We start from the raw sequence: 26,418 nt of genomic DNA, 5'->3' as shown, positions 1-26,418 counted from the left end.
CCTATAAGGTTGAGGGGTAAAATACCCCAGTCGTGTAAAATAGGTGAAAACAAATCGGGGCTCATTTTACACCGTGTCAAATTCTCTTTATTGAAGCTAATAGAAAGAGAAATGCTATGGGTTGTAAAATGGATCGCCAGTTCATTATCAGTCCATTTTACAATTGTGCTGTGGACCACTCTTCCCCCTTGGAGTTTTTGAATTGAATCGAAATCCCATGGACATTCTCAAGAAAGAGAATATATATAGGAGCTGGTTCAACTATTGATCTTCATTTGTACTAACCTAACAATACAGAACAACTCTTGTGAAAATATTGGATCCTATTTTACTGAACAAAAAAGATGTATTAAATCTGACCAAAGGGAATTGTTTTGGACATGCATTAGATATTGAGGAACTAGCACCTCACTTTGAAAATAAAACATTCTAAATTATGACAAAAAGGCTATTCAAGTACGAAGGAATGGCCAATGTGCAACATGACTCACTTTAGAATTCCACTGAACAGTAAAGATGATGTAGCAGATGTTCAACTGGTGTGGAAGTGAAGCACAAATCTTCTGTCCATGCTTTCATCTTTGCTCCACCTTTCAAACATGCTTTAATTATTGGTGGATTACACACGATAGCTTCTGAATTAGTTTGTCTCCATCCATAGACAACTGACATTTTGTCAAAAAGATTTTCTTTCAGCAACACTCCACTATGAGAAATGTAAACATCTGCTTTCTCTGAATATGCATTGCTGGCATAGAACTGTGCCTGCCTGCCTGCCACAAACATTGGGAAATTGCAGGCATGATCTGTACATCTGGCAAGTAAGGCTCTCCGTCAGAAGTGTGTACTTAGAAAATATGCCCTGTAATGTCACAGTTCAGTTAGCAATATACTTCTTGTTGGACTATATAACCACAGTTCACTCCTTGCATAGAGTAGGAAAATCTCTGTTTTGTGCATAGTATCCTAGCAATTGCCAATACTGCTTTAAATGTAATTGTGGTTGTTACATTTGAATGGCCTTATGCATTGCCTCACTCATACACATCTGACGTTAAAAAATGTGAGCTCAGATGCAAATTACAGCTGAGTGCAAAGAAATCTGCTCAATTTTAAATCTGAATTTATAGAGGAGAAAATCAGGCCCTTTAAGTGCATGAATAAATCAGACCTTGGAACCTAATCCTTCTGATTAGCTCACAAGCCTTTGGCTTTGTAAAAGTCCCACTGAGATTAAGTTTACAGGAATAAATCAGACAATGGACTTTTCCTTCTCGTATCACTGACACTTGTGCTAATCTTTTAACCAGCATTGAAAAGTCAGTAGAATGCACTGGAAATTTTATATTGCGTTTTGGTGACTGCCCAGCTTAAATGTTAATGTATTTTTGAAGAAAACTATGTGTCCAAATGCATGAGTGAAGGGTGAGAACAATCTAATGCCTTTTACGTTGCTGCACATTATTAGTTCTCATTGTGAGAACTGTAAGGTATGTCTTCACTAAAGGAGAAATAGCAGTTTTTATTGATTTAATTGAATTAGGTCAATTTGGATCTGCCTAAGCAAAATGCATGGAAACAATGATTACAGAATACTGCCCTCTGTATTTGGAGCCCTTAGTTAAAACCCAGTTAGAAAGTTAATATGATTTCTAATTACTTCATCAGGCCTCCACCACAGAGATTGGAAGTGTTAGTAGTTAGTGCAGAAGCCTTTGTGCTGGTGTAATATAGGCTGTGCAGCTAGAGACAGTAAGGCTGTCAGTACCTTTAGCTGACTGCATAATAAATGTCATATGATGTTTTAGTATTATTGCTTTACTGATGTACTGTAACAAAAATGCCCACATCGTTGAGGGACTGGGGAAATGTGGAGGGATCAGTGCAAGGTTGGGAATTCAAATATGTGGTGCATATATGTGTGAGGAATTTCCTGATGTGAGGTTTCTGATGATTAGTTGCTGTTACTTCGGTGACCGTTCAGTGGTAACTCCATTTATACTGATAACCTGAGCGTGCTTAGCATTAAAGGTTCTGTAGATTCACTGCAAGTAAGTGGTTAAATGGCTTTTCATGTATTAATTTTTGTGTTTCATCATGTAATTATTCCTGCTTAGGATCTAACTCCACGATATGTCATTCCTTCACTGTCAGAGCAGACTGTATTGTATTTCCTACCTCCCAGAATTGTTCAAAAATTCATCTTCAGTAAATTAGCATGAAGATCCTTTTGTAATATTAAATGCATCAGTCTGACAAGGTAAATAACTACCTTCTCATTCATTTAGTGTGGATATACCTCAATGGATACATGTTACCTGGTTTCAGTCAGAGGCTCCTCTAGTGTTTTTCATGACATCATCTCAAGCTCCAGTATCCTACTCTTTGTCAAGACCAGCCACTCCATAATATTGCTCAACTCTACCCCTCATGTCCTGCCATAATCCTCATCCATGCCTTTGTCATCGCTAGACTTGACTATTCCAATACTCTACTAGTCCACCTTCCATTGTCCTGCCTCCACAGATTCAATCTCCTTCATCCTATCTCGCCGCAGCAAGTCCTGCTCAACTATATTTTTTACTGTGTTTGCTGACTTACAATGGCTCCTATTTCCCTAATGCATCTAATTTAAGATTCTCATCCCTCGTGTTTAAATCCTATCATGATGTTGCATCTTCCTATATCTGTAAATTTCTCCAGTTCTACTGCCCCCTGGGAACACTAACCTCCTACATCTCCCACTTTCTTCACCTCATCATCATCAGCAGTGCCTTCAGCCATCTAGGAACTAAACTCTGGAATTCCCTCCATAAATGTCTCTGCCTTTCTCCCTCCCTCTGCTCCTTGAAGGTCTATCTTAAAACCAACCTCTTTGGGTAAGGTGTTAGCCTACCAAAGAATTTTGAGAACATGATCTAGGATTCGAAATCAGCAAATACCAGGAGCCGATATATACTTGAAAAGGACTTGTTTCAAATAAATTAGAGAACAATCTAAGCCACAGGATTTGGGGAGTTTGCACACAAATCTTCAGAAGCAGTCAGGTGGAACACCTTAAAAGGCACAAAAATGTTGACCATACAGGGTTAATATTGCCTCTCACCAGCAAGCTCAGACTAAATAGGGATGACCTGAAATGGATTAACACATCAAAAGTGAAATAAAGAGGGAAAATGGTGTCCATGAATCCTTCAGAGAAAAAGGAGATGGGTTCATTAAGAGGAATATAGGAACATAACAGAAATGTGTTGATAGCAATTAGAATGGTAAAGGTATGCATTTAGGAAGGCTCAGCATATGTTAACCTTTACTGCAAGAAGGTTATTAATGATTTATTAAAGTCAACTCCGGTCACAGCCAGAAGCTGAATTAAGGTAAGTTTTTAACAATCAATTTCAAGTAATATACAAAAATACAAAGTAAAAGAAAAAAAAAGCAAAAGAAGACAGACGTTCAGGCTAAAATTCACCAGCAACATTGCAGCCAATAGCACCAACATCGATTCACCAGGCAGCCGTAACTTCCTTGAGGTTGTCTATCTCCATTTGATGCAGAAAACCTCCCAGACAGCTCTCTTTCCGAATGCAGCTGTAGTCCTGTTGCACACCGCACTAGGGGTTGAAGTATAAGAGGAAGGAACTCTCAGTGCAATTACATAGAACTTTGATGAAACCATATATGGAGCACAGTGTAGTTTTGGCCCCTTTACAAAGGAAGGACATGTTTGCCTTAGATGGGGTGTGACGACAAAAGTTCATTTGATTACTTCCCCTGACAACATGGTTGACCTTGAGAGATTGAGTAGAATAGGCCTTTATTCTCAGAGTTTAGAAGAATAAGTGATGATCTCATTGAAACATATAACATTTGAGAGGATCTGACAGGGTAGATGTTGAGAGGCTTTTCCCCACACTAGCTGGAGAATCTAGAACTAGAACAAGAAAAGAATTCAGCCATTTCACATTGAGATGAGGAGAAATTTCTTCACTGAGGGTTGTGAATCTTTGAAATTCTCTACCCCATGGGCTATGATGCTCATCCAATGAGTATATTCAAGAGCTGAGAATGATAGATTTTGAGTGCTAGGAGAATCAAGAGATAGGACCAGGAAGGTGGAGTTGATGTAGAGCAAACTGAGTGAATGGTGGAACAGACTCGATGGGCCATATAGCCTACTCCTACTCCTATTTCTTATGTTTGGATGTTCTAAGGAGACACACACAGAAAAAACACGACAAGCATGAGGCATAATTGCCGGAACTTCTTCCAGCACTTCAGCAGTAAGGGGGTGGTTAGAGAAGTAATGAGGACCTTAAAAAAAATGCTAATGTTTACTTCCTCTCAGTATTCACAAAAGAAGACATGAGTAGCATGCCCTTCCCCAAACAGAGTTTACCCAGGCAAAATTAATGACATTGACACAAATGAAATTAAATGGAAGTCCTAGAAAAGCAATGGGTGTGCAAAAACAATCAAATCTCATGGATAGATGCTAATTAATAAAAAAGAGGTAAAGGGGTCTAGGGAGGATATTTGTGAGGCATTCACTGTTATCATTAGAAAGATACCTGGACATTGGGAAGGTACAAGCAGATTTAAAACAACCTAAAATTGTGCCCATATTCTAGAAAGCTGATAGATCCGTTTGTGTTATTTCTACTTGTGTAGAATAATAGAGTTAATTATCAGGTGTAAGCTTGAAGACTATTTTGTACAGAAAAAGCTTTGTGAACACTTGTGAAAGGCATTCAGAAGGTGACGATTCAGACTAACCTTCTTAGATATACATAACGGACTGCAGTAAGCCCTATCTAGACTTCCTGAAGGCATGATACTCAGTTTCATATGATTGATTGTTAATTAAGCTCAAAGCTTTGAAGATTCAGGATAAATTTTGGGTATGGATAAGAAATTAAATGATGGGTAGGAAACAATGGCAGCTTATTAGAGGATTTATGTTATGGTAGGAGGAAAGGACTACAAGGGGTTCCAGTTATTTAAAAGATTTTTTTTATTATTCATTTATGGGATGTGGGCCTTCGCTGGCTAGGCCAGCATTTATTGCCCATCCATAATCGCCCTTGAGAAGGCAGTGGTGAGCTGCCTTCTTAAGCCGCTGCAGCCCATGTGATGTAGATACATCCACAGTGCTGTTAGGGAGGGAGTTCCAGCATTTTGACCCAGTGACAGTGAAGGAACAGCAATATATTTCCAAGTCTGGATGGTGAGTGGCTTGGTGGGGAACTTGTAGATGGTGGTGTTCCCACGTATCTTCTGCCCTTGTCCTTCTAGGTGGTAGTGGTCGTGGGTTTGGAAGGTGCTGCCTAAGGAGCTTTGGTGAGTTTTTGGGTGACAATTGTTAAATATCTGCTCAGTGGAGGGCATGCAGTATTGTCAGGAGGCTACTCAGTTAGGACAAGGGTTAATGTCATCACAAAGCTATCATTTAAGGGTTGGTCTTGTCGAGGAGATGTTCAATGGAGGGTAGGATGCCAGTTATCCAAATCTACACACTAGGCACTCCAACGTAAAAACGTAGTGGTGTAGTCAACAGATATGTGACTTTACCCTGTCTTTGACAAGAAGGCAACAATTTCCTAATTTTAGCTCTTCAGAAACCTATAAATACTGATCCTGCAAAACCTTATATAATTACATCTCACTGATCATTATTGCCTAATTAATACATGCTGCTTCAGTACACAAAGTCAGCCACTGTGAATTTGACCTCTTAAAAACTGTCCTTTGCATGTCTGGCACAGAGTGTAGCTTCAGAAACATAAGAGGATAAGAGATCCAAAATTAGGCATGTCTTGACTAATCAATGATCAATAGCTGATTGCAACACAAAAAAAAAATCAAACAATACCATGTTTAAAATCTTCTGAGGAGGCCTGTGCCTTAGGGAGGTTTTACTGCACGCACCCACAGCACTCGCACCCCTCCTGCCCCCAACCCAGCAGCGCTGAGCGCGCGTTTCACGTTGGCTGGCCATCAATTGAAATGTGAAATCACAGTCGGGGCCCGATTGTGGGCAGTGATCCGTTTCGCGGCTGCTCCCGCCGAGCCCACCCAACAACTGGAAAATCCTGGCCAAAAAGATGATGGGAAATAGCCTGTGACAGCTGAAGCCTCTGCAGTGCTGAGGCTTCCCAGTGCAACTGAGCCATTGGCATGCTGTCAGATAGAGGACAGTTCACTCCACCCCATTCATCTACAGGTCTCGATACCTTTTCAACTTCTCCTCCAGGCATTCCCACCTCTCCATTCCCCACTTGCTCCTGCAGGGCTACCCATCACAGTGAGGATGGCAAGCTGGAGCAGTCCTCGTCCTGTGCAAGCCATCTCTTGCAATGTCAAAACAGAGAGGGAGATAGGTCACTGCTGGCCTCTCTGACCAATGTCAGTGGCTCAGTTACATAAGAAATTGTATCTATCAGTGCTGTAGGTCCTCAACAGTGCTAGAATTCTGGGTATTGCTGAGGGATCAGTAAGTATCCTGAGTACACATTTCTCCAATGTTAAGGAGCACTGTACACCCCTCAGGTGACTTGTGTGTCTGTGAAGTTTGCATACCTAGAGGCCTATCATCAGGGTCTCATGCTGCACTCCCCTTGCCAAAGTGAAGATCATTAAATGTCTTATGACACTACACCCAGTTGTTTCACATAACACTTCTGCCGCTCACAGTTTCTGCCACATTCATCCAGGTGTGCTTTATTGGGTGGCCTTCTCCTGTCACCCATTGGAAACAGCACCTTCCTCCTGTCTAGTAGCCTCCAGCAACACCTTAAGAGCTGCACCCGTGAAGCATGGGCAGCTGCCCAGGGTGCCCCGCCCCTGCCTCTCCTCCTGGTGAGCTGGAGCTTGCATTCCTGAAAATGGCTGCCACAGAAATGGTTGCTATTATGCCTTTTAATCAGACCTACACTTTTCGAGTCCCACCCCCATCCCACATCCTCGGCTGTTAATTTGCCACCAAACCCGCCCTTCAGCCAATGTGCAGCTGACATCAGGGAAAATTGCAGGCTGTGACTACTTCCCCCACTTCCCCCGCCCAACCTTCCCACCTCCCCTGGTGTGAGGTCAGGACCAGGAAGCAGTTCCAACATTGGATTCCTGACCTTGGAGACAAAATCCTGCCTTCCAGTGCTACATTCTGATGAGAGTAATGTCATGGTGATGTGTTTTTGTAAACAAATGGAGGAAAGACTATAGGCAAATGATCACAAAGTGCAATTATCTTGACTTTTTAACTGAGTGGTCTAGTAAGTTTGGTCTGCTTGCAATTTAGTTAGCAATCAATTCAGTAATCAATTCTGTATACTAGTCAGCAAAACAGAGAGAAAATGGTTGATTGTATTTATAAGATGTTGACAAATTATTGAAATGGGCCCATAAACTATTTAGAAATTGTGTTTGCACTTATATTAATGGTTAAGACTTTTAGCTTCATGGTAGGAAATTTTAGAGCCAGTCATTTACTGGATTTGTGAATGTAAAGCTATTTTACAAAACAAGTGTGATTTATCATCTTGTGCCAACTATATTCAGAGTGGAGAAAAAAAAAGCAGAATTAACTGGCTTCCTACAGATGGCTGAATAAACTTGAACTCCGAGTATTCTAGTTGTAAAGGCACAGAACGATTTGAAAGTCAGTGGGAAGTAGCATTGTTCAAAGACATTTGGTGTATTTTTCATACTATACATCTGGAAACGCCAGCAGATAAGGGTTTATCCAGAGACACAGGTGGGTAACCCTCATCTGGCCTGTGAGACTCCTTATCTTTTTATATATGTGCAGGAATTTGTCAATCACGGGTGTGGAATAATCTAAGTTCTTGTACTCTAACCAGTGTTTTGAAGTTTGAGCAGTGCACACTGCTGTTGGCACCTATATGAAGGGGCTCAGATTGTGCTTTAACAAGTTGTACTTCAAAAGAATTCAGCAACACACAAAAAAGTACTTCTGCTGATATAATCAGTTCTCTGTTGCTAATGTGGTCTTGGCTGTTTGCCTTTGCAGCCCCCAGTGAGCCTTTGCTGTGCAAATTTGCTGATGGAGGGCAGAAGAAAAGACAGAATCAAAGCAAATATACACAAAATGGAAGGCCGTGGCCCAGAGAAGGAGAGGTGAGTTATTGTCTAAGTTTGAAGTTCTGAAAAAGCAAGGAGATTATAAGGTCAGTACTAAGAGATTCTTCATCTTTTTTGCCTCCGCAGGCTGGCAAAAGGAATAACACACTTGTTATGATGAGTGCAAAAATAAGGGAAAGCAGCTGATCCAGCACACTAATATTTAGTCTATTGACCAAACTAATCTGGGATTCTATCACCAACAATGACAAATCAAAACTCATCACAGAGCTATAGATGTGCAGATTCTCTTTCTAGGCAGTGTGTGTGGATCCTTAGTGACAATTAGCTGCTGTCACTCTGCTTGAGAATGGAGGGAGGGAGACAGAACCAGCTGACCTGGTGCATCAGACCTTCTTAATTGAAAGTAAACAGAATTCTGCGAAAGGATTATCCTTTGTCAGCAAATGTAAAGTAAATTGCAACACTTTTCCTTGTCTGAAACAGCCATTATGCATATTTGTAATTGTCTCCAATTCTAAGGGATTCAGACTTGCATATAATTAAATCAACATTTGCCTTTGGCCTTAATTGATCTTCCTAGTATGGAAAAATTAGATGAGCTGCTTTCAGGGGACTTTATTAGGAAAGAAATCTTTTTGTGAGGAACAAGAACCAAGTGGTTCTTAAGACAAGACGGTATTACAAGCAAATGAGGCTATGTTGTCTTTCAGTATCATTTATGTCACTGCCTGTGTGCTAATGAACAAATGACCAAAGTCTTTCAAATGCTCTTTCTCGAAGAATAGGGACTTTTAAAATAATTGTATATGCCAAAATAATCAGCATTACAACATGTCCTTCATTGTTGAAAATCAAGACAGTGTTTTGCATGGACCGAAATGCTGCAGTCGTCACTTCGCCTTCACCCTGGGTTAATTCTGACAGAATTCTGCATTGGAGCTGAATACTTTTTTTTATAGCAGTACATGTGCAAGGGGTTCCAGTTCCATCCTTGCTTCAGGGCCTTGGGTTTGAGCCCAGGCCATTATGATGGCATAAAAACCTCATCTCTGGTAACTGTTATGAGTCTAAAGTGAAGTACAGCTTCAAACTGGTTCCCATCGATCACAAAAATGTCCTTAAGTGTGCATAGTTAACATCAATTTTATCAGAGTTTTGTATGATATTCCAATTTTCTCTGCATGTGTCAGCCTGGATAGTTACGTCTATGGGATGTTTGACCCTGGGGCATCAGAACGGTACCCCATCCTGTTCTACTGTAGCATCCATTGTAACTATTTTCAAGTAGATGTCAAAGAAGAATGACCAGGAGCCGGAATCCTGCTGATATTTTCCTTTCCTAAGCCCGGAGGTAACATTGGCAACTGTAGCCTTCACACTGCTACCCTTGATGACCAGGAATTGAACCTGGAGCCATCTGGTTTCAATGGCTATTTTATTAAATTTTAATTTTTTTTTCTCCAGTTTTAAACAGCATAGTGTACATGTTGCGGAGGCTCAGGTTACTGCAACAGAATCATTTAACTTAGTGCCACCTAGTGGAGTTTGTGCCTGTGTTACACTACGTTTGCCTGTGTTCTCTTTAGCCCTTTATAGGAAACCCAGTTTCAGGCTGTGGTTCCATTATTGTGGGAGTTTAGGGAGAACTTCTAAGGAACTCTTGCAACATATTAATTTGAGGAAAATGCAGTTTAAGAGTAACAGCTAACTAGCTCAGTTTTTTGAGGAAAAAACAGCCTGGTTAGCCTGCAATGCAGCATTGACCATTGCCCTGAGAATCTTTTCCAAAACTAAATAAGTAAACAAATTGAACAAAATAATCCCATGTGTGCAACAACATTTAGTTTTTCTCTTAAAGGGACTGTCAGTGAACGCTGGTATTGCTCCTTTAAAGCTATCATGAACACAGGAATTTCTTTCTGAGGGGATAACAGAAAATGTAGCTGTTTGGCATTGTTCATAGGAACAATAAAACAAATTATACATTTAAAAAACATTAAAAGTCTGAGATTTTAATGTAGTAGCTGTGCATAGTTTTTTTAATGTTTGTTTTTTTCTCCTCCACATGACTCTAATTATTTTTTGGCAGAGGGCAGACAGACAACAGCTCCCAGGCCTGTGTTTTTGCCATAGCGGATGTTTCCGCTGGGATAAGCAGGCCATTTAGATTTTCAAATCTGTTCTGTCATTCAGCTAGATCATGGTTGATCTGTACCTCAACTCCATTTGCACGCCTTTGCTCCATATCCTTTGATATCCTGACCCAACACAAATCTATCAATCTCAATCCTGAAAATTTCAGTTGGTCCTCAGTATCTATTGCTTTTTGGGGGAACGAGTTCCAGATTTCCAAAAACCTTTATATGGGAAAATGCTTCGTAATGTCTGAGAGTGGCCCATGGTGCTTCAATATTCAACATTATTAAAACATTTTTATGAAGGGATATATGTTGGTGATCATGTGACATTAATTTGCTGACTTCTGTGTGACTTGGCGGGATAAATATGTCTGGTTTTTAAACTTTAACATAAATGTGCAAGTCTAATTTACAACATTAAACAGCATGTTATCTACAGTTGAAGGGCCATCTTTTAGTTTAAGCAAAAACAGAAACAGAAATACCTGGAAAAACTCAGCAGGTCTGGCAGCTTCGCGGAGGAGAGCACAGTTGATGTTTCGAGTCCTCGTGGCCCTTCAACAGAACTAAGTAAAAATAGGAAAGGGGTGAAATATAAGCTGATCTAAGGGGGGTGGGTGGGGGGGATTGTCGGGACAAGCAGCCAGTATTATTTTGTTTTGGATTTCCAGCATCCGCAGTTTTTTGCTTTTATCTTTTAGTTTAAACATTTCCATTATACAGCACTGTAACATTATGCGGTGTGACTTTTTGCAATTTCTGCGCATGGTCTGGACCTAGGACCTACTTGAAATGATAAAACAAACAGTCACAAGGTAGCCCAGATATGAGTCTGAACCAACAATCCCACTTTAAAGCCCAATGCATGATGACACATCTTACCTTTTCGTGGGTTTCTCAAGTGATCGATCATCAGGTGCAGTTCTGAACAGAGTTAATGTGCTGAGCCAAAAGGAGTGACTGACTAACCCAGAAACTGAAGCATAATCCAGAAGAGTACTGGCATTGCTCACAAAGGCATGACCGGTGTTACTGCTCATCCCTATTTCATGATTGCAGGAGGACAGTGAGAAAAGAAAAAAGTGGAAAAGATTGCAAGCCAATGTTTGTTTTGATAGACTGTGTCTAAACTGGCAAGATGATGAGCCTGCCTGACGGTCCTTTACTTCCAAAATGGTAGCAGATAACTTATTTTTTAAACAGAGTGCAACACCTGATGGTTAATTTAAAGGTTTTCGGATTATATTGCATTCAGGATATTTTTTGGATTCAGTGACAGAATATAAAGTATATTTAAAATCATTTGTAAGCTTGGACAGGATCCCCCCCCGCCCCCACCCCCCCCCCTCCCCGTGTTAGGGGAGGGGTTGTGCGGGAGCAGGCGCAAGCGGGCTGGTTCCAAATCGGCGCCCCCAGTTGGGGGTGTGCCACCATTTTATGTGGTCGAGCCAATTAAGGCCCACCCAGTGTGACATCTGCCAGGAAGCGCTATGTGCTCCCTGTGCAGGCGGGGGTGGGGGGGGGAGAGGTTATTCCCTGAGCCGGGAGTGCGCTCTTTCGCGCATGCGCACGAAAGAGCTCACAGATCTCCCTGAGGCGAAGTGCTGCCTCAGAGAGATCGGCTCAGGTTTGAAAGTTTCAATAAAGAAGGGGAAAAATCTTACCTACATGGCCCCTCATGTGCCACTGTCACATGAGCTGGGACATTCAAATTTCTTTTATTTAAACATTTTATAAAAATTTTAATACCCTCGTGAAATCTCATCCCACCCACGGATGAGGTTTCATGTTTTTTCAGAAGCCCGCCTGGGCTCCCAGCCTGCCCGCCAACGTTAAGGTTGGATGGGCAGGTCCATTAATCATGTTAATTACTTTTTTAATGACCTTAATAGGCCTTTGACAGTTGGCTGCGCGCCCACCGAACTAAAAATCTAAATGACGCGGGGTGATGTCGGGACGCACGCCCGATGTCACTCTGCGTCATTTCACACATCGGTGAGCGGGCCCTGCCCGCTGCTCGCCGAACAGAAGATTCTGCCCCTTGTCATCACAGTGCTGTTGTAAACAACATGATGTGCTCTCGCTCTATGTCAACAATGACAAGCAAAACTGAATGCTGAGAATAAAGCAATACGTTGTTTGCAGCACCCTAAAGAGGCTTAATGCCAGATTAATTGGAAGGATTCTGCTCAGGAAAGCCTTGCAGGAATTTTGAGCAACCATTTTAACTTAAGTAAAAGTTGTGAAACTCTTTACCTCTAATTTTTGTAAAACTATTTGTCCTTAACTATCAATGGTATTTCCATAAGAGTACCTGTCAGCATGCTTTTGTTGTCTCTTGCATGCACATCTAATGGACATTTACAGCATGCTGCAGGTTATATGGCACTATAGACCTTATTTAATTTACTTATTTATTACACTAGCCTGAATCAGACCTGAATGAAGTAACAAGAATTACAATTAGCATTGTTTATTGGAATGAAGTGATAATTTGTCAATTTTAATTCAGATTGCAATAATTCATAGTCTGGGCATTAGCAAACATTCTGACAGTATTTACATTGATTTACAAATTTCAATGGTGAAACATCATCATCAAAAATGAATGGAATAAAACATTAGGCGGGATTGTTCCCCTCCCCAACCCCACCATTGCACCAAGTGTGGGAGCGGGCGTGATAAACGGCATTTTACCTACCAGACGCAAAGACATGTTTTTGCGCTGTATTGTCTGCTCCACGTCTCATTAATTATGTGTGCACGAGAAACATGCTGGGTCACTGGCGGTGACCTCTGATTCACCCGCCCCACAGTTAGCTCACCACTTCCTCACTCCAGGTGCCATGTTTAAACAGCACTGCTGCTGATGTCTGCAGCCCAGGACTGCTCCACGGAAGACATGGCTCCAAAATTCAATGATGCTTCGCTGGAATGCCTCTTGGACGTAGTCGAGGTCCGCTGCAATGTCCTGTACCCCTGCTCTGGCCGCTGGAGGTCCAGCAAGGGCACCAATCTGGTATGGAGGCAGAGGCAGCAGTGGTCATTGCCAACGCTGTGCAGAAGAAGTCAGCCACCCAGTGAAGGAAGATCTCATCTGTAACGCCAGGGTAAGTCAACCATCTCATCACTCTCAATTTACACACTCTCAAGCCCATCACACATCCACTGGCATCTCACTCACTGCCAGCTTAAGGGACATCACCACCCATTCTTACACACACAAACCCTCACATCTCCATCTGGCCTCATCTCCTCTGGAGCTTGCGTCCTCATCCCGTTCATGGCCCTACTCACCACCCACACATGTGAGCCATCCTTATCATCTGCCCTGGCAGGCATCCTGCTCACACTCTCTCCGTCTGTCTTCATGCAGGACAAGCTCACACACAATAAAAGGGAGAGGTCCCAGAGCAGGAGCTGAGTGCCCGACATCAAGGACTTCACGAAGTTCGTGCCATCGAGCTGGCCGGAGAGGAACGTCAACCGTGCCTGTGCCGATGGTGAGGTGGGCAGTGCACACCCATGAAAGGATCCTGCACCAGCTCATCCATCAGACAACCATACATTGGTGCTTTGTCCTGTTTGAGTTGCCTGCCATGTACTAATTATCTCTCCTTTCTTTCATAGGAACCTCTGGAAAGCGCCCAAGGGCATCCACGAGCCAGGCCCTTAGCACCAGCCTCGATGACACCTCAGATGAGGTACCAGAGGACACCACACTCACATCCTCCACCAGCACAGAGACACACCCCCCAGTGGGATCTCGTTCTAGAGCAGCCTTGGGATCATAATCTGGTGATCACAGCACACAACCTGGTCCACAGCAAACAGAGGCAGGGACATCTGAGGTTGCCGGCACTTAGCGGACTACTGGAGATCCCAATTCTGCTGAGTCCAAGTCAGAAGACAAGCCTCTGGACTTGGTCCTAAATCAGTTGGTGGAGCTGCAGCAACAAGCACAGGAACATCAGGAAGGGATGTCAGCTGCACTCCTCAGTTTGCAACGGATGATGGAGGAGCCCGTCCACCTTCCGTCTGACGGCGCCGGCATGCCAACGCATCAAGATCAACACTGGCAGGTTGGTGGCCGCCGTGGAGAGCTTGGTCCAGGATAGCACTCCATCGCTGTAGCCATTGATGGCATCCATCAGTGTCAATGTAAGGGGGATGCGAGGCTCCTCAATCTCACCCTAACTGCCCCTTCTCCTCAAGGAGTCAGCCAGGGGCCCTCAGGCATCCAGAGGGAGGAGGACCAACAGCTGGACACCCTGTGGTCATCCACCCAGGTGACTCCAGGACTCTCTGGCCAATCCAAATCCTCTCTTCCTGTGACCCCATCACCTCCAGCTTGACAGAACAAAGAGAGTGCACCTGCCCCACAGCAGGATACCCGAAACAGGCCAGAGCCCTCCAGGTCTCTTCCCTCCAGAGGACACCAACCAAGGTCATCACAGACAACAGAGAATAGCAGTTAGCAGGCTGCCTCCACCACTGCTGTGGATGTTGGGGAAGCATCAAGATGTAGTGGTAGGGTTAGGAAAGTTAAAAAGATTTAGGAGCACTATGGTGACACAGATGTTCTGAGGCCCTGTCTGTCCAATCAGGTGGCCTGTGGCACTATTTAGAAGAAGAGCATGGGAGCGGCTTGATCAATATCCTACAGTCAACATCACTAACATAGATTGTCTCATTTATGTTTCTGGATTTTGGTGTGTACAAATTGGCTGCTACGTTTCCTACATCCTAAAAGTCACTACACTTCAGAGTACTTTTTAATGGGTTGTAAAATACTTTGGAACCTAAAAACACAAGGGGCAGGAGTAGTAGGCTATTGGGCCAATTGAACCTGCTCTGCCATTCAATAAGATCTGGCTGATCAAATTGTGGCCTTAACTCCACTTGGTTACCTATCCCCCATAACTCTTGACTCTGATATTCTAATTTCTTCTTTTTTATCATTTTTTAGTCATCCTTTGCAGGTTTCTAAAGTTTTCCCAACCTTCTTGTCTACCACTAATATTTGCAGCATCATATGTCTTTTCTTCCAATTTGATACCACCCTTAACCACACATTGTGCATCCTTTTTATGGAGTCTTTCCTTCTCAATGAAACATATCTTTGTTGAGAGTTATGAAATATCTCCTTAAATATCTGCTACTGCTTCGCTGCTGTCTTACATTATAAACTATTTTCCCGGTCCATTGTAACCAACTTTATCTTTGTAATTGCTTTTAAGTTTAACACACTAGTTTCAGATCCATGTTTCTTGATCTCAAACTGAATACTATTATGTTATGATCATTCTTACCTAAAGGACCCTTTACTATGAGATCATTAATTACTCCTGTCTCACTACACATAACCATGTCTGAATTAGCCTGTTCCCTGGGTAGTTCCAAAACGTCTTGTTCTAACAAACTGCCTTGAATAGACTTTATGAACTCTTCCTCAAGGTTATCTTTCCTAATTTGATTGATTTTATGTGAAGTTTAAAATTGCCCACAATTATTGCAATACCTTCCTTATAAGCCCCCATTATTTCTTGATGTATACTTTTTAAATAACACCTTAGGTAATATATAAATGCAAGCCTTTTTAGTTTACAACTGTGGACTAAGTCAGCGCAGTGAAAATTGAATATTTTCAAATATTAATGAATGAAGTGGTGAGCAAAAGGCTTATTGACCTACAAATAAAATATATTGCCAAAAAAACTGTTGAATTCCAATCATTGAATCCTCTAAATTAAATGTGATTTTATGTGAACTGAGGAGAAGGAGTTTGAATATGCACATAATGAAGGGTTTTTCAAAGTGAATGGGTTCATTTACCAATGATGCTTTTGAGAGATTGATGCATGCAGTGAGTTAAAGGAGGTTGGCATTCAAGGGCACCCAACCCAGAGAGAAATCATCTGAAATGCCTCACAGGAGATAGCTGACAGGGTGATTGCTCTCTGAAATATCCAGAGGCTGCCAATGTGGCAGAAGATGGAAGGCTTGAGGAAGGATGCCAAGGCAATTCTCCTCAACAGATTCCTATATCAAGTATCTGTCCCAAGTGTGCATAACATAAAGCATGTGCTCAGAACCTGTTACTCTTGTACTGCACATCCTTGAAAAACTTTCACACAACTTTACAGCTCTTTCAATTCTCAATATGCATGACCATTCTGCAGCATAGCATTCATACACACAACTTATTCACTCAGCAAATCCTTTTCGAAATCCTGCCTTCATGAATCATGTTCAGTTACAAAATGGATGGCATGTCAGGCAGACATCCATCGCTGTACGTGCTTCACAAACTTACATCTCAAGTCAAGTTCTCTGCTTGCAAGACAGAATAGTGCATAAAACATAGAACAGAGACAAACTGGAGTGGGGGTTCACAAATTATAAACCCTTCACTCCCTTTGAGAGGTTCATCCAGGACATCCTAGCCTATGAATTCATTGAGGGAGCAGGGGAGATGAAGCCATAGTTGATACCATCCTGCAACAGTTATATCTCGTCCTCATAGCCAGCAGTCCAATATGTGTCCCTGTTCAGTCATTATCCTGGGAGTAGCTGTCTACCAGCACCAACAGTGACCCCTTCCCTCCACCACCCCCGCTCTGCAAGCCACTGCACTGCAGAACCCACAACTAAATTTGCAAGCACCAGCACATCTATGCACATCCTGCAGGATGTAGGTAGTAAGCCGGAGGACTCACCACTGTGCAATTCACTGTGCACAGGTGAAAAGGAGCAAGCTGTGGCACTAGGGGACTGCAATAATCTGTTGCCTGGATGGCTGCGGGGATGCTATCAATGATCGCCATGTGATATGTGAAATCAACAGTGTGATATTAATGGGCAGCTGTGCCATGCATCTCTTGCTATTTGCAGGGAAACAGGAAGAAATTGTGGATCTTGCAAACAAGTTGTCAGTCATTTGTTTGATAGACTCCTAGGCAGCAAATTGTTGAGTATAAGTAATGTCTTTGGTGGCCTCGACAGAGTCCAGTCTGGAAAAGCTGAGGAAAGAAATAGGCTTGATATTCCGTTAATAATGTTGCCCCTTTGATGACCATCAACTGCAGTGTCTTTGTAACAGATGGTACAACTCTGCAAAAGTCGTCTTGCTGACCCAGATTCTGTGGAGGCAGCACCCTTGGCCATTGCCAAGTAATGTGCCTGGGCCTATAGATACGCTTGTTGGCATAATGTCAGGTACAGATAGTCTGACTCAGCTGTCACTTGATCTACCTGGAACACTTCTTTTGATTTTCTTTATCCTCTTGCACAAAATCCTATGATGGAACTTTGTAAGTAAACCATGTTTAAAAAATATTACAGAATGCGTTTAGGAGTTCTCTTCCCAGCTAAAGATAGCCTTAGTGGCCCTTCAATACCCACTTTAAATGGTGGACTTATATCAGTTGGTAACTTGTCAGAAAAGAATGAAAGGTGAGAGCCATGACCTAATGACTTTTCAACATATAAGGCTGCACACTCTGCATCACTGGTGGGAGACCCAGGCACATGACTGTGTTATATTATTTGTAGCTGTAGAGTTTACAAAACCCAGATTTTCTTATTCTTTATTCTTAATTCTTGGCAGAATTGTTCCTGCCAAGTGGAATTTTTACCTTGATATTTCAGTGCGGCTTTCTAGATCCACATACTGGGCAGAAGTTAATGCTCCCCAAGCCAAGTTAGGATCAGGGAGGGCCCCTTGACCCACTTTTAACCTTGGCCGATATGTTTGGATGTAAGTAGAAACATTCCATGAAAAGGACATAATTCTGTTGGAAAGTGCACAAAGATATCCTAGACATGCACATAATATTTAGCAGGGCACTTAAAGCAAAATTGTGCCACATTTTACTGAATGTTTCTGAAACTATTCTAATTACACTTAGGAGGGTGAGCAGTACTATGATACCAGTGTACAATGTGAGAAAATAATTGCAAACGAGGAAGACCATTCGGGTCATCTTAATTCACCCATCCAGAGAGATCCTAGCCTTCGCCTATTTAACTGTAGTAGTTGCTTCTTAAATGATTCCACAGTTTTGTACCACTATTTGAACCATAAGTATATTCCACATGTTCACTTCTTTGTGTGAAGGAGAATTTCTTAATGATGCCAAAATTACCCTATACTAGTTTGAACTAGTCTCCTAGTTCTGTTAAAATAGTTTAAAGTAATATCCTGGGTTAACTTTTTCTATATTCTTTACAGTTATATACCTTTTAAAGATGACCTCTCAGACACCTCCCTTCTAGGCTGAAAACCCAAGTTTCTCTGGTTTTTCCTTAAAACATCAAACCCCATGGGGATCAGCTTCATGGCTCTTCTCTGCACTGCCTTCAACACTTGAATTTTTCTTTTATTATTTGAAGACCGGAACTGGGTGCAGTATTCAAGATGTGGTCTGACTAGAGCACTGTAAAGATTGATCACCACTTCCTCTGACTTGTACCACTTCCACCCTCACCTCCAACAGTAAGTGTGGCAAGTTCATAGACTTCTTTGTCACTAAGATTGAAACCATCCAATCAGTTGCCTCTGCCACTTCCCTCCTTTCCCCTAGCCCACCGGGCCATACTTTCTTAAAAACTCTCCACTGTCCCATCCCTGAACTTGCCTCTGGCTGCCTGGAAGAGGCAGATCATCTACCGTCATCACATCTTCAGCCATATCTTGTGCACAAGACTCACCACCTGCTCCTTCAACCCTAGTCCCGTTAAAGTGCTGACCAGTCAAATCCCCTGCTTTGTCCCCCATGTTAACGGTTCTTTCTCTTCAGGTACTATCCTTCAAATTTGCCATCCTCACCCTTCTACTCACAAACCCAACTCTTGACCCCATCGCCCTTGGAAATTACCACACCTTCTCCAAACTCCCTTTCCTCTCCAAAGTCCTTGAATGTGTTCTTGCCTCCCAAATTCATTCCCATCTTTCCTGGAACCCCATGTTTGAATCCCTCCAGTCAGGTTTCTGCCCCACTATGGGACCAAAATGATTCTTTAAAAAGTTGCAAGTGTATGCTATGTGACTGTGACAAATGTAAACTATCCTTCCATATTCTTTTTGACCTGTCTGCAGCCTTTGACCACACCATCCTCCTACAACGTCACTCCAACATTATCCAGTTGAGTGGTATTACACTCACCCATTTCTATTCTCATCTAACCATAGCCAGTTGTCATTGGCAATAGCTTCTCTTCCCGCTTCCACACCATTACCTCTGGTGTCCCCTAAGCATCTATCTTTGGCTGCCTCCTATTGTTCATCTACATGCTGCCCCCAGGTGACATCAACCAGAAACACAGTGTCAGCTTTCACATGCACATTGACGCACTCAATTCTACCTCACCACAACCTCTTTCGACTCCCCAACTGTTACTAAATTATCAGACTGCTTATCTGATATCCAGTTCTGGATGAACAGAAATGTCCTCCACTTTAACTATTGGGAAGACTGAAACTACAAACTATGTTCTCTAACCATCGATTCCATCTCTCTCCTTGAGAACTGTCTGAGGCTGAACCATATTTAACTCCAAGATGATCTTTGATCATGTTTGTGCACCATTACTAAGATTATCTATTTCCAACTCCATAGCATCACCCAACTCTACCCCTGCCTCATTCCATCTGCTGTTGAATTCTCATCCTGTCTTTGTTACCTCTAGACTTGACTATGCAAATTCACTACTGGTCTGCCTCCCCCATTCTCTGTAAACTTGAGGTCATTCAGAAGTCTGCTGTCAGTGTTCTTACATCAAATGTCATGCACCCCTGAAGACACTGACCTATATTGGCTCCCAATTAAGTAAAGCCTCGACTTTATCATTTGCATCCATTTTCAAATCCCTCCATGGTCTTGCCTCTCCCAACTCTGTAATCTCCTTCAACCCCACAGCCTCCAGTATATCTGTGCTGATCTAATTCTGGCCTCTTGATCAGCCCGATTTTAATCGCTCAATTGGTGGCCAGGCCCAAGCTCAGAAATTTCCTCCTTAAACCTCTCCACCTCTCTTCTCCTTTAACACAGTGCTTAAAACTTACCTATCTGACCAAGCTTTTGGCCATCTACCCTAATACCACCTAATGTGGTTTGGTGTCTAATTTTGTTTTATAACACTCATGGTAACACAGCTAAGGCTCAGTTGGCATTTCCTATTTTTAGATTTCCAAGTCCTACTATAAGATGCTATACAGAGCAAGCTGGCTAGGGAGGAAAATCTCAACTAAAAGACGAGTAGATGTTGCCAGGGGCCTTCAAATGACTCAAGGGAGCTCTACGCATCTGCACCTCTGGGCAATATGGAAGGTGCTACTGCTTTTACATTGTTGTGATGAGTAGAGTGACTGGAGAGCCTATCTGCTGTGCCAACCGCATTAGGCCTAATTGCCTATTTTATGCACTCTCTTCATGTCAGTTTATGGGTGGGTTTACCTAGGCTGGACACTTGTAATAATATTGCCAATGGCCTGCTTACTAAGAGCCACTCTTTCCACTGCAAAGCTTTTAAATGTTGAGTTGGATAGTGAGATGTCAAATCATCTGATTTGTATGTATGTCCTTTCATTTGTGCTATTGGCAGAGTCCCTCCCATGGGCTGAATTTTCCCCCCATTGGGGGTGAAGTTGAAGGGCCCGCGCGCACAGGCACGCTTCTGATCGGGGCACCATTTTATGTGGGCGAACCAATTAAGGCCCGCCCAGCGTGATGTCCGCACAGAAGCGCTATGCACTCCCTGTGCGGGCAGGGGGAATCCCAAAATCGAGAGCGCGCTCTTTCGCAAATGTGCATGAAAGAGCACACTCATCTCCCTGAGGCTAAGCGTGCGTCAGGGAGATCGGATTAAAATGTAAAAAACCTAAAAATAGAAAAGTAAAATTTTCCTTACATGTCCCCTCATATGACAATGTCCATAATTTTCACAAAAACTTTATTAAAATTTTTAATAATCTACATGAAACCTCATCCCGCCTGTAGATGAGGTTTCATGCTTTTTCTAATTCGTGCCGGGGCTCCTGGTCTGCCCACCAACCTTAAGGTTGGACAGGCAGGTCCTTCAATTACTTAATTGGCTCTGTCAATGGCCTCAATTGGCCATTGACAGGTCGGCGGGCGTGCAGCTGATTTCGCTGCGCCCCCGCCTACCTGAAAATTTAAATGGGGCGCGGTGATGTCGGGTGTTCCCCCTGGAGTCACCGTGCGTCATTTTACGCATCAGCAAGCGGGCCCCGCCCCCGCTTACCAACACGTAAAATCCTGCCCCATATATTTAGAACACCCAGTGGTGGATTCACCATCAGATCATCCCACAAGCTCGGGTACATAGTATGGATCCCTTTCGCCTTGTATCCACAATTGTATTGTGGATTTGGATACTTTTCCTCCCCAGTGGCTTCCTCTGTTTCTGTCCTGTAAGATTCTTTCGTCCACTATTCTTTGAGTGAAGTTCTGTTCTTAATACTTCACCTCACAAGCTCAAATCTACAAAGTAAGGCAAATATTATGAGAGTCTTCTAATTAATTTTACTGTGTGAGGGATTACGTAACAGGGAGATAACAGGTGCTGTAGAATTATGAGAATGCTGGGACTTTGTGCAAGAGGTTTATTCCCTCAGGCATTAACATAAAACAGGTTCACTAGACAACTGGTATTTGGCTGGGGAAAACAGATTATATTTCCTGATAGTGTTCTTGAGTTTTCTCAATGTGTTTTGGGCCTTTGTACACTGAAGTCAACTTTCTTTGTGCCATTCTGTTGATATTGTTGAGATGTTTTCAGTCGGCCTATTGTATAGATTTAATTGAATGATTTCACAATTATGGACCCTGTGTAAGTTCAGTTTATTAGTATAGAAATACTGACTGTATACTGACTGCAGCATTATACTGTATATTTGCTTCACTAAAATAAGCAGTTTCTGTGAAATGAAGCTGCCAAGACCTCCAAGAGGACGTCTGGATTTGTGTCTTTGCCTCCATATCTCATATTCTCAGCAAATGCAAAATGCCTAATGGCACCAGTAGATTTGGATAATGTCAAGAAATTTCTGTTTGGGTGTCTTTCATTGCCAGCAATGGCAATTTGTTGCTACATTCAAAGAATTTCAGCAATCCCGCCTAGGCAGTAGAAGAGGCATCACTCTATAAAGCTCACAACATAATCCACTAAATATCTAATGACCAGAAAGAATTCCAGGCAGATGATAGTCTCAATTATCAGATAATTATATCTATATGAGCCTGTGAGAAACTTTGCATACTTGCATTGCCATCATTGGTGTAGCTGCTAACATTTGAATGGAAACCTGTCCCAGCAACTATTTATCTCCTCCCAGCCAGTGTGAGAGAGCTATTCAGTAGGTTCAATGCATGCTGAATGGAGTTCTTCACTGGAATGGGATGCTGGCTTTACAATGTGCAGACGTGAAATCCTGTAAAAGTTGGCTTTACTTTTGCAAACCTGTTTTAAAAAAATGAATTTACCTTAGGTAAGATAAACCACCTGGTCACAAATATAGGGCAGAATTTTTCAGTTGGTGTGCAGGGGTGGGTCCAACACGCCAATGCGTAAAATGGCACGAGATGGCGTCGGGCATGCGCCCCGACATCATCGCGCTGAGTTGCGATATTTCGTTCGGTGGGGGTGCAGCCAACTTCGAGAGCAGTCACATGAGGGGACATGTTTAAATACATTTTTAATCCTTTTATTTTATTTTTGGGAACATCGATTCAATCTCCCTGAGGCACAGAGGTGCCTCAGGGAGACTGAAGTGCTGTTTGGCACGCATGTGCTAAAGAACACTGGCCCTGACTCTCCCTCCTCCTCCCACCCGCACAGATAGTGCTGAGCGCTACTGGTTGCATCTTATGCAGGTTAGGCCTTAATTGGCCCGTCCGCGTAAAGTGGTGGTGTGGATCGGATTGCGGGCAGCAATCGGCTCCCTGACCACCCTGCCTGCTCCCGCCAAGCCTGCCCGCCGCCTGAAAAATTCAGGCCATAGTGCTACACTTAATTTTGTGCTATCCCTAATTATAACCTAATTACCATATTCTCATTTTATAACGCATTACCACATGGCAATTAGGGGGCCAAAGCCACTTCTTATGGGGCAATACTAATCTAATTTTCTGGGGTATTCTTGCATATTAAATACGTGTTATGCATTATATATTTTGCGGCAAGGTTTACAAACTAATTTTTAGACACCAAACAGGTGCATAGGTCAGAATTAGGTTTACATAATAGTACTGATTCTGTGACTTACATTCTTTTCCAACAAAGCTCCATAAAGACTGAAGCACCTCACAAAATTATGCTATAAATCGTAGAAATATTGGAATTCTTCAGATATGAGGAACAATGATGCAAGCATGGAAGAACTTTAGAAGTTACAATTAAACAATCACTCTTCACAAAATATCACAGTTTATAAACTTTTTGTTTATTCATTCTCAGGATATGGGCCTCTCTGGGAAGATCAACATTTATTTCCCACCTTTAGTTGCCTTTAGAAAGTGGTGGCGGGCTTTGTTCCTGAACTGCTGCAGCCCATCTTGAGGTGGTCCCACAATGCTGTTAGATAGAGTTCCACGATTTTGACCCAGTGACGCTGACTCGGAGAGGAACTTTCATTTGTCTAGATATTTTGAGCAGTTTATTTTGTGAAATAAATTGATGCTTTGAAATGTGCATCCTTCAAGAAGGTGTTCTTGCCTCAGACTGCAACAATTTGCTTACATAAATCAATGTCGTCATTATTTGAACAATGGCTTTATCAAATGTATTTCATATGCTCAGTAACGTGTTGATATACACGTCATATTGGTCTACATTACATATGTGTTGATCTATTAATCAAAAGAACAGTGAATAATAATTAATGCTTATAATTGCTAGATGTCTGACAATTTGACTCCCTATAGCAGGCAAAAATATGGTTGCTATTGCAGGTTCACCATTGTCCATGCTTTATAGACTTTTATAATGAGGTGCCTAATCCTTGGTATTCCTTCAAGGATATTCAGCTGCTTTCTACAGGCCCCTGCATCTCTCTTGGCTTTACAAATTTTGAGCATTTCTTTAAAGGCAGCCTTTGCCCAGTTATTTCAACATCCACTTGGTTTAGGTAATGAATGTATTTAATGAATCCTTTTGGTGAAATGTGAATGTCTTGCTCCCCGAAATTTGTCTTGTGCAATGGTGTGGTTCAGTTTGCCACCCTCTTTCTGCTGCTGTCAGTGTAAATTAATTTAACAAAAATGAAGTGACTGGTTTCTGGTTGTTTAGCTGGTGTATTTTCATTATTACGTGTTATGTTCCATTGTATGGCTTAACTTACCTCTGCGGGAAACCAGAAAAATACAAATGGGCTTAACTATGTATCATAAACAGCCGGTTACTGCCCAATGGGCTTAATGCTCCATAAAGGAATTTATGCAAACTGACTCCTTTCCACATTTAAGAAAGGATTCCTGACCTACTCGTTTTTTTTACTAAGGAAACTATTCAGAAATTAAACAAAAATCCTTGTCACTTGGACATGCGAGCTGCTATAACAGCAAAACATAAAATAATAAAACATCTGCCAGGATCGACAAAACCTACCATCAGTTTAATATTCACAGCACAAAGCAGAGGTGAAAGTACAGTTTGGTGACTGATTTGATATTGAATTCATTCACTTATTTGATATTGGATTTCCCTATAAAAGCATTACCTTCAGGAAAAATCATATTATCCAACCTTCCATCATTTGTTCCTAGCATGAAACAACAACATATATCTTATTGGAAGAGGTTATTGTGTTGCTTGTACGTCACAGTGAAAATGATGTTCTTTTTATTCATTTGCAGGATGTGGGCGTCGCTGGCTAGGCCAGCGTTTATTGCCCATTCCTGATTGCCCCTGAGCCGCCTTCTTGAACAGCTGCAGTATTCCTGGTTCTCCCCATTATGGCCAAAAAGAAATGCTTGCCAAACACTAATTCATGAAGATAGCTTCCTTTTAAATAACTTAAAAATCTTAGCATAAACAATTAGTTCCAGGCAACTCCCAATAAATGATCTTGGATACACCTTTTAAATTAATAGAACTATAGACATTTCTATGTACCTACAAAACATGATCAATTTAATATGATAATAACTGCGATTTAGAAGGTATGAGATAAATAGCAATAGTTTAGTTAGTGTCAATATACAGTTCTTTAAGAACTCATTATTTAACAATTGTTACAATTCCTTTTCTTTAGACTGGAATGGCTTTAACCTATGATCCGACCGCTGCTATGCAGAACGGGTGAGTATTTTCTGAGATGTGTGTTGGCTTCTTATAAATTATTGGTGTTTAGAAGCGCCTCAGATTACCACCACCTTCCATAAATGCCATTCCAAATGTAACACAGAGCCACACGCTGACATTAAAGCATTTATGTTGCAGACCTGTGCTTTAGTCAGAGTACTAACATTTATAAACCGCATGGTAGTAATGCAATTCCGCAATTCTTGCTGCCTCTTACAACAGTCTAGGAGTAATTGCCATAACACATTTTAACTGCAGAACAGTAGTAATATATTATGCCTCTCTGCTTTTACAGTTGGCCACTGCTCTAGAATGTTTTTGTATAATAACAAAATTAATACAAATTCTATACATAAAATATATATTTATATAAAAACATATTTGAACAGGCTTAACTGAACTATTTTAGGGTGGGCTGCCAAGAATGAGGAAAATCCATTTTAAGTCTGGTATTTTTCTACTGTGGGTAATAGATGAGCAGCAGGTTTTGGCAATGAAACTAGTGACAATAGAAACATCAAAGTGCAACTATACCCAGAGCACACTTGTGTACATGGGAACATGTTTATCTACATACATATGGCAGAGAGGACAATAGTGTCCTCTAAGGCACCTGTTGGCAAACAACTTCACAATCAAACATTATGTCTAATGGATATTTTTAAGTTTGAGCAGTCAGGATTGCCCAACCTTTGATCTGTATAATTTCACAATGAACCATTGTAAATGTGTTCCTCATGGACCTGGCTGTTCAGAAACACAGCACATTGTAGCAGTTGGAAAGGGAATGATGCCAGCTGTGGTTTTTGTCTGGAATTTTTTTTCTTATACTAATATTGTGCTTACTTCCTAC

The 26,418-nt window shown here is 41.9% G+C and overlaps 1 protein-coding gene across 4 annotated transcripts in view; it reads left to right on the top strand.

Annotated features, from left to right (window-relative positions):
- Positions 1 to 26,418, top strand: part of LOC144678935 (RNA-binding motif, single-stranded-interacting protein 3) — a 1,591,210-nt gene that overhangs the window by 1,453,658 nt on the left and 111,134 nt on the right. For all 4 annotated transcript variants that reach the window (XM_078539041.1, XM_078539040.1, XM_078539043.1 and 1 more), the window contains 2 exons: positions 8,030 to 8,136; positions 25,516 to 25,562. In XM_078539041.1, coding sequence (XP_078395167.1) covers positions 8,030 to 8,136; positions 25,516 to 25,562 — 154 coding nt within the window. The remainder of the gene's footprint in view (positions 1 to 8,029; positions 8,137 to 25,515; positions 25,563 to 26,418) is intronic.

The sequence above is a fragment of the Cetorhinus maximus genome, chromosome 3 (assembly GCF_964194155.1).
Source record: "Cetorhinus maximus chromosome 3, sCetMax3.hap1.1, whole genome shotgun sequence".
NCBI lineage: Eukaryota > Metazoa > Chordata > Chondrichthyes > Lamniformes > Cetorhinidae > Cetorhinus > Cetorhinus maximus.
Note: the sequence above shows the minus strand (reverse complement) of the source record. Positions and strands in the feature narration are given on the sequence as shown.